Consider the following 9,557-nt stretch of genomic DNA (forward strand, 5'->3'; position numbering starts at 1 on the left):
TCACTCTGATGAACAGCTGACTTCTTACCCACGGTGTCAGGTTCAATTCTGTGCAATAACCCAGTAACGCTGTCTCTAAACAGCACCTGCTTACTGGTTCTTTTATGATAATGTAAACCCACAAGGGAAAATTACAATTTACACTCTGTTGTTATTACACACACGCTAAGTACCTATACATGCACCAATGGAGAGATGTCAGAGTGGGGGGGCTGCCCATAGAGCAGTTGGGGGTTTGGTGCCTTGCTCAAGAGAACCTTGGCAGTGCCCAGGAAGTGAACTGGCACCTCTCCAGCTACCAGTCCACCAATACACTATGGTACTTATGTGGACTTGAGCAAGCGACCCTCCGGTTCCTAACCCAACTCCCTCCAGACTGAGCTACCACCACCCCCCCAGGTGTCAGTATAGTTCTATATACAAATCTAATAATGTTAGTAACTTACACATTACTGCACAACACTAGTATCACTCTTCTATCAGTGATGACAAGAGGACCCAATACATTTATGAAGAGGCTCATGTTGCTACTGACAAGAGAACAGTTTTTTGTTCATAAGGCCTCAACTGTCATTGAATAGGTGATGGGTTGGTAAATATGGTAGTACAGTATTAGAAACGATTAATATAATGGGTGGCTCAATGGGGTGTGTCGGTCAGAACACAAAGGGAGTCGATGCAATTCAATCCAGACCAGAACTTTACTTGAGGTGTTGAATGATTTATACAGCACAGTACAATAGGTTACACTGTTTGGTATGTAATGGCTATATGTGTACATAGCTATGTATGTGTAGGTGATTAGGAATATATTTGTCTTTGTGTGTGTGTGTGTGAGTGTGTGTGTGTGTGTGTGTGTGTGTGTGTGTGTGTGTGTGTGTGTGTGTGTGTGTGTGTGTGTGTGTGTGTGTGTGTGTGTGTGTGTGTGTGTGTGTGGTCGGAAATAAACAAGAACAAACAAGAAATAACATGAATGTCAATTTTTTTATTATCAAATTAGCTGCATCATTTACATTAATACAGAATAAACTCACATGTCTTAACTATAGTGACTAATTCTAATGGCACAACAGTATTTACCAGTGCAATTAACCAACTGAATTAAAATTAGACGTGACGATACCCAAGCATATCTCACAATACTCAAAGACAAAAATATATATTTATAACTAAACATATAAGGACTACACCAAACAACTCACTTTTCAGCAATGACACACACATTGCACTCACAGCACCAGAGTCTCCCTCTCGCTCTGCTGTGCATCTATCTTAAGGTGACGACGGCTGGAAATGTCAGAAACACTTCTCGCCTGATGGATGTTTTTATCCTATTGACTTTTTCTGTCAAGCTCCAGTCACCAGGAGTTAAATCCTGGCTAACACTTTGCAGTGTCTTTAGGTGAGAGCCAAAGTCAGATGCTTTTAAATTTCCCACAGAAAATCTTTGACATCAATGTACAATACTTCTGAAATGCTTCAGGTTGAAAATACTTTATTAGTTTATCTTCTCTTAACTAAGTAGTGGAAGAACAATGATGATGATAACTTCCTGGAATCAAACATAAAAAATGGGGAAATTTCCTTGAGTGAATACATTCAGGTTTTACAGCATTGTTTTGTGTCAAGCAGTTGATGACACACAGGATGCTATTCTCAGTCTAAGAAATTATAAAAGACTTCCTACTCGTTTTACAGCTTCAGAGTTGCCAGGGTGTCTAACTCCATCAGGTAAGAACTTTAAAGTTAGCTAATAAGAATTCTTTATCCTGTTCATCTTTAAACAGTTTTTAATGTAAAAGGGAACCTATAAAATGAAGAGAAGGGGGGTTTTTGCAGACCAAAAACAATAGATTGTCACTTTCTTTGTGTCAGCCACATGTTGCACAACAGTTTTTGTCAATACGTATTAACCTTGCCAAAAAAGCATCCTCTAAATATCACCAGTAAGATTGTTTTAGGAGCATACTGTGTGACTTAATAGTGTGATATACTGTTGGATATATATATAAAAAAGTCAGAGTATAGTATGTCTTAAAAATGTCATAAGAATTTAAAAGTATAGGATGTCATAAAAAAGTCATAAAAGATATACCATAGAATACCATCAAAGTCATGCTATAGTATGCATTAAATAATCATAGTATTGTGTGTTAGGAAAAAGTCACAAAAGACAGAATAAAATGTCATTAAAGTCATAGTATATTATGTCATAGAAAGTCATAAAAGTCATAGTATATTATGTTAAAAAAAGCCATGAAAAGTGTTAGTATGTTATGTCGAAGAACAGTCATAAAAAGTCATTCAATATAATATTTAAAAAAAATCATATTATAGTGTGTGGAGAAAAGTGATAACAGTCATGGTATAGTATGTCAAAAAAGTAATAGTATAGTATGTTGAAATAAGTTATAAAAAAAGTCACAGCAAAAAGCAAAGAAAGTTGCAGTTTTTTCAGTTTCAGTTCAGAAAACGTGATAATAAAGTTATAGTATGTTATGTTGAAGAAAATTCATAAAAAAGCAATAGTATATTATTTAAAAAAATTCATAGTATAGTATGAAAAAGGGACCCCCCGGATGGGGAATCAACCATGGGTCAGAGTCGGGAGTGATTACCTGCTGGAGGTCTGTTGGAGCAGTGCAGACCACTGAGCCACTGTTTTACCAAGGATTCATTTGAAAATGCCATAGTATGGTATGTGGAAGAAAAGCCAAAGTATAGTATGTTGAAAAAAGTTATGAAATAGTCATGGTGTTGTATATCAAAAAATGTCATAGTATAGAATGTTTTAAACAAATCATAGCATAGTGTATTGAAAAAAGTCATAGTGTAGTATTTAGATGAAAATGATAAAAAGTCATGGTATGGTGTGTCAAAGTCAAAGTATAGTACGTCCAAAAAAGCAATAAAAAAGTCACAGCATAGAATGTTGAAAAAGGTTATAATATAGTATGATGAAAATTGTCATAGTATAGATTGTTTAAAAAATCATTTATATTGGAAACAAGTCATAGTATATATGTTGAAAAAAGTAATAACAAAGTCATAGTATAGTATGTCCAAAAAAGTGATAAAAAAAAGTCACAGCATGTCGAAAGAAGGGATAGTAAAGTCACAGTATGTATGTCCACCTCACAGTTGTGGCATATCAAGATGCATAATTACTGCATGTGTGTGCCTTAGGCTGGTCACAATAAAAGGCCACTGTGCAGTTTTACTGTATTGGAGGCATCCGAAAACAGTTTCTGGTGTTGGGGTTAGGGTTTAGCCAGCTTAATCAGCATTGATTGATGTGCCACGTGAGGTGGATCGTTTATCCTGGCAAATGATTGCTCACTAACACAGATTTAGAGAATTTGTGAACAATATTTGCAAGAAATACGCCTTTTGTGTATGTGGAAAAGGTATTAAATCTTTGAGTTCAGCGCATGAAAAATGGGGGCAAAAACAAAAGTGTTGTGTTTATAATTTTGTTCAGTGTATGTCGAAAAAATGATAACAAAGTCATAATTAATATGTTGAAAAAAGTGACAAAAAAGTTATGCTGTAGAATATCAAAAAAGTCATAGATGTCAAAACATGTCGGAAAAGTGATAAAAAAGTCATAGTGTAATACGTCAAAAAAGTGATTGAAAAGTGATAGTATAGCGTATCAAGAAAAGTGATAACAAAGTCATAGTGTGGCATGTCGGAAAATATCTAAGTATAGTATGTGGAAAAAGTGATAAAAAAGTCATAGTATAGAATGTTAAGATAAATCATAGTGGTAGTAGTAGTATATAAAAAAAATCATAAAAAAGTCATGATATAGTGTAGCAAAAATATTCATAAAAAATGTCAAAAAACACCGTTAAGAAGTCATAATATGGAATGTCGAAAATAATGTAAGTATGCTGTATCCATAAAAGCGTCGTGAAACAGGCCAGTCCGGACTGAATCTGCAGTGATAACTCCCTGGTTGGTTAGTGGAGTAGTACAAACCACTGAGCCACTGTTCCACCAAAGAGCTTCGGTTGAAAAGAGTAAGAGCCTAAAAACACCGTTGAAAAGTCCTACTAGAGTTTGTCAGAAAAAGTTATTAAAACGTCTGTCTACCGAAAGAGCCCTGGCAAACTTCCCATTGAAAACTCTGTTGCTTTTGTCCAGATAATAAGATATGAGCTTTCTGTAATCTTTTTGCCAGAGTTTCGAGTAATTTGCTGAGCTCTGATTTCTGTGCGTTAACAGGTTCATTGTTCACAGTGTGTGGCTGAAGCAGTCCAACATCCGATGGCAGCACAACCCTTAACCGACTGGAGCAGTGGTCTCTGTGACTGCTTTGAAAACTCAAGTACTTGTAAGAATCAAGACCACAACTTAAGATTTTTTTTTTTAATTAAAGTGGAGATATATATATAATAATGAGGTAAACACATTTACCTCATTATTTATTGTTGTTAAATTTTCCCCAATTTTGGGTTGGATTACTGCTGAAATCTGTCTAAATCTGTGTCAGTGAGCACTTCTCCTTGCCGAGAAAATCCATCCACCTCACAGGTGTGGCATATCAAGATGCTGATTAGACAGCATGATTATTGCACAGGTGTGCCTTAGGTTGGCCACAACAAAAGGCCACTCTAAAATGTGCAGTTTTAAAACAAGTCAGTAAAAAAAAGAAGGAAAAAAAAAGACGTTGCTTGATATTGGCAGGCCTCTCACTGTATTGGGGGGTCATGGGGGGGGCAGGTTATGGTATAGAAATGAATATTCAATTCACGGGCAACAGCTCTGGTGGACATTCCTGCAGTCTGCACGCCCCCTCAAAACTTGTGACATCTGTGGCATTGTGCTGTGTGATAAAACTTAATATTTTAGAGTGGAATGCCAATATCCAGTAACTTTTCCTTTTTTTTTTACTGACTGGTTGTTGTTGTTTTAACATTAAAGCATGTAAACATGTTCTAGTACAAAAACACAATACAAGTATGAACCTGAAAATACTTTATAATCGTTCCCCTTTAAAGGTCTTGTTTAGTATGACAACTCTGTTGGTGTATCACCATGATTTTCAGGTTGCTATGGTTTCTGGTGCTGCCCTTGCCTTGCCTGCACGGTTTCAGGAAGATTTGGAGAGAACAATTGTCTCCCATTGTGTGACATATTCAGCCCTGCCATATTAGCTGCCTTGGGGATACCTTTGTGTGCAGCTCCTCCTGCAGGCCTGTCCTTGAGGGCTGCCATGCGAAATAAATATGGTATCAAGGTATGATGCTTAAAAGGTGATAAATACTGGATTTCACATGAAAACTTTAATAAAAGGAATGCAATGTCTAATTGACAACATTTCTTCGATCCTCTGCAGGGTTCTCTCTGTAAGGACATCGCAGTTTCCTGTTTCTGCGGGTGGTGCAACTGGTGTCAGATGCATCGTGAGTTGAGACATCGTGACAAAACTCCGACTATTGTCAATGTGCACCATCAAAATGTTACAAACGTGAACGTGCAGCAGCCTGCTCCAATGATGATGGGTCCTGGATATCCATATCAATGAAAACCAAAGACAGAATATGATGATGAATAACTTTTAGTTTCTTATTAATCATGACAATTAGAATCTAGTAATTGTTGACTATTGAGTCAAATTCTTTTCTGAAGTTTCTGTTTAAAAAATCATTTACTTGAAATGTGCTATGTAATGATATGTGTTGTTTTGATGTATGTATGTACTAATTATCAGAAAAAGCTAAAAATATATGATAGGCGCTAGGTGTGACCTTTTGCACACTTTAAGTGTGCTAGGGGTCACACATACTCTAACAGTGGAACATATATTTTGCTGTGGCCATCTGTGTGATTACGTAATGGTGAAAATACCCTGAATTCCAGAAGGGAGAGTTTTTCCTTGACTATGACTATAAATATGAGTTGATGTGGACTCTTTAGTGTGGCTTCTTATCTCTCTCCGCTCTGCTTTTTTCACCCACTTACCGTTTGTTTTTTCTATTCTTTGATTTTTGACACTTTTTGCTTTTAGAGCCGGAAGAGAAAAGATTGTTACTGTATTATGTACTTGCTTTTGATTATTCACTAAAAGAATAAAACTTCCTGAGCTTGTTGTGAACTAGGTGACCAAAAAAATGTGTATTCCTTGATTTTAGTCATTAAGTTTCTCTCTCTCACACCTCGGCCGTCCGAGGACAGAGGTTTCCCTTCTGAAAGGGTAGTTAAGACTCCTCTTTAACCTACGGTAACCAGACGTGCATTTTCATCTACGCGGGTCCGTTGCTTTCAGGACAAGTCTGAGGTTACTGGGACTGATGGCAGCGGCTATTCTGGTGATCCACTAGGCCGCCTGTTTATGAGGCATTTACAGCGTTGGGTGGCCTCCCTCAGACTGGATCCTGTGCATCATGGTGCACTGTGGAATTGCGCTGTGCCGCTGGAGGCTTTCTTGGCGCAGGGGGTAGCCTTGGGCACCGTCCTGGCACGGAAGGTGGTCCACTAGATCCCTGTATGACTGTAAGGGAAGGGTGTCTCTTTTTTAGTGTCCTGTTGGTGCAATTTTGTCATTCTTGCAGGGCTTGATTGACAAACACAAAGCCTTCTCTACCATAAAAGTGTACCTGGCTGCCATTGCAGCTCTTCATGTGGGGTTTGAGGGTAAAACAGCTAGCTTTAAAGGGGGATAGACCCACGTGACGCAGACATTCAATCACCAGCCAATCAGGATTGACGTAATGAGGTAAATGCTTCTGAGGAATACGCAGGGAGGCGTATCCCATAGTGAGACATCTCACTCATGCTACTCTGAGTACCGGGGTTACCAGTAAGCTAAAGATTCCCTGATTTGGGCGGGGGCCCTTTAATTTAGCAAGGGTGTGTGTGTCTCTAGTAAAAAGAAATTAAACTAATTAATTCTAAAATGTTAAATTAGCAAATCACTGTGCGTGGATCGGGAACCTAGCATTTATCCATTCAGGGAAGTGTCAAAGTAACTCCTTTTAGCATAGACCAAAACAACCGCCCCGCTGTTAGTAACTGGTGGTATTATACGGCAGAAGTGGGCACAGTAGGGACGGGGGTTACTGAGGGAAAGATATAAAAGAAGTTAGCCCTTGACCAGACGAGAGCGATACAACGCCTCAGTAACTATCACACCATTTGACAGTATACATCCTAAACCTCTCTTATTTTGTTTCTGTTGAGTGCACAAACCTTAAGAACTGATCAATTTCCAGACCAGGTCAGGCTACCTGATACTGTTGCAGTATGTTTCTGGGAAAGTTTCATTCACAAAAATGAATTTTTACACTGCTGAGCCTCCAGTCCCTCCTGTCATAATACACCAGACAAAAACTTTAGCAGTTAGTAATCATATTAGAGAATCAAAAACTATTAGAAAATATTAATACAATGACGTTTCATCATGACAGTCGCAGACATAAAGAGGGAATGGCCTGACATGAAGTCCTATGCTACAAACCATTTTTATAAAGCAAAGCATTCCATGACTAATATGTGAGGTGGTCCAGAGTATGTGACAACACCCCTTGTGGATGAAGTCGCTTTTTGCTCGTACCTTGGTAAAATTGTTAAATGCCACAAAATCCCTAGTATGACCCACTTAAGACATCTGTTCCTTTGAGTGATTTTATGACTGTGTATAGAGCTATCTAACATTGCTAGTGTGCAGTTGACTGCAGTCTTTGCTGTGTCTTCAAATGTGTTTCAATTTCCTCGCGGGCGTCATCCCAAAAGGATTAATAAAGAGTCTAAATGCAATTTCTTGGCCAAGACACAGGAAAGAGTCTTATGTTCATGACATGAACAGTCGGCCTTCATCAGCACTAATCATTTGATATCAGTTGGATTTGTTTATATTTATTGTTTGGTATTTTTTCGGTCATGTAATTGTCCAATTAAGCACTTTAATAAAGTTGATTAACGCCATTTTCAATCTGCCGTTTTTTGTACAGAAAAACAAACCTACACGCAAAGAATCCACATTTAGAAAGCTTCCGTTTTATTTTGATATTTGGTGTCAAACAATGTGTCTTGGTCTTGACCACTAGAGACTTATATATTTCTCATCATGTCTTTTAACGGGAAAGGTCTTCAGGGTTAAGTCTTCTAGGGTTGAAAAGAGAATTTAGTATATTAAATGTCCCAAGATGTGCAGGTTGTTACAATCCTTGTATTTTCTTCTCTGTTAAAAACTGCTTCCTGAATGACGAACCCTTCACCAGAACAATGAAGCTGGGAGTGCCTGCCTTGACAAAAAACCTGTTTGACAGAACACACAGATAGACAGGAAAGAAGTGTCAAGGAAGTAAATATTAAAACAACACGGCAGAAATATATTCACAGACAATTTCCTCTGGTAAACATTTTTTAACTGTACTGGATTACAGAAGCTGGAATACTGTAGGACAATGGCGATCATTTTGTTTAGAGTATTAGTAATTTACATGGTTCTTAATAAGATACATTCAGGGGAAAAAGTATTGGATCCCCTGCTGGTTTTGTACATTCGCCCACTGACAAAGAAATGATCATTCTATAATTTTAATGGTAGATTTATTTGAACAGTGAGATACCGAACTAAAAATCCAGAAAAATACATGTCAAAAATGTTATAAATTGATTTGCATTTTAATGAAGGAAATATGTATTTGACCCCGCTGCAAAACATGACTTAATACTTGGTGGCAAAACCATTGTTGCCAATCCGAGAGGTCAGACGTTTCTTGTGGTTGGCCATCAGGTTTGCAGACATCTCAGGAGGGATTTTGTTTTCTCCAAGTCATTAAGGTTTTGAGGCTGACGTTTGGAAACTCAAACCTTCAGCTCCCTCCACAGATTTTCTATGGGATTAAGGTCCGGAGACTGGCTAAGCCACTCCAGGACCTTAATGTGCTTCTTCTTGAGCAACTCCTTTGTTGCCTTGGCCGTCTGTTTTGGGCCATTGTCATGCTGGAATACCCATCCACGACCCACAACTCCCAAAGCATAATGTTTCCACCTCCATGTTTGACGGTGGGGATGGTGTTCTTGGGGTCATTGGCAGCATTCCTCCTCCTCCTCCAAACACGGCGAGTTGAGTTGATGCCAAAGAGCTCCATTTTGGTCTCATCTGATCACAACACTTTCACCCAGTTGTCCTCTGAATCATTCAGATGTTCATTGGTAAACTTCAGACGGGCCTGTGTATGTGCTTTCTTGAGCAGGGGGACCTTGCAGGCACTGCAGGATTTCAGTCCTTTACGGCATAGTGTGTTACCAATTGTTTTCTTGGAGACTATGGTCCCCGCTGCCTTGAGATCATCGACAAGATCCTCCCGTGTAGTTCTGGGATGATTCCTCACTGTTCTCATGATCGTTGCAACTCCACGAGGTGAGATATTGCATGGAGCCCCAGGCCGAGGGAGATCGACAGTTCTTTTGTGTTTCTTCCATTTGAAAAGAATCGCACCAACTGTTGTCACCTTCTCACTAAGCTGCTTGACACTGGTCTTGTAGCCCAATCCAGACTTGTGTAGGTCTATAATCTTGTCCCTGACATCCTTGGAGAGCTC

The 9,557-nt window shown here is 38.6% G+C and overlaps 2 protein-coding genes and 1 long non-coding RNA gene across 3 annotated transcripts in view; 2 read left to right on the forward strand and 1 right to left on the reverse strand.

The window, feature by feature from the left end:
- Positions 1-9,557, forward strand: part of LOC116694974 (protein PLANT CADMIUM RESISTANCE 9) — a 51,049-nt gene that overhangs the window by 33,013 nt on the left and 8,479 nt on the right. Inside the window, exon 6 of the mRNA XM_032524963.1 lies at positions 5,487-5,515. Coding sequence (XP_032380854.1) covers positions 5,487-5,515 — 29 coding nt within the window. The remainder of the gene's footprint in view (positions 1-5,486; positions 5,516-9,557) is intronic.
- LOC116694982 (uncharacterized) lies at positions 1,627-5,430 on the forward strand. The gene is made up of 4 exons (XR_004333321.1): positions 1,627-1,731; positions 4,231-4,339; positions 5,055-5,245; positions 5,345-5,430. It is a non-coding gene; the product is annotated as an uncharacterized LOC116694982 (long non-coding RNA).
- ttc4 (tetratricopeptide repeat domain 4) overlaps positions 8,004-9,557 on the reverse strand; it is an 8,060-nt gene continuing 6,506 nt past the window's right edge. Inside the window, exon 10 of the mRNA XM_032524958.1 lies at positions 8,004-8,265. Coding sequence (XP_032380849.1) covers positions 8,166-8,265 — 100 coding nt within the window. The 3' untranslated portion in view covers positions 8,004-8,165. The remainder of the gene's footprint in view (positions 8,266-9,557) is intronic.

The sequence above is a fragment of the Etheostoma spectabile genome, chromosome 9 (genome assembly GCF_008692095.1).
Source record: "Etheostoma spectabile isolate EspeVRDwgs_2016 chromosome 9, UIUC_Espe_1.0, whole genome shotgun sequence".
NCBI classification, from domain to species: Eukaryota; Metazoa; Chordata; class Actinopteri; order Perciformes; family Percidae; genus Etheostoma; species Etheostoma spectabile.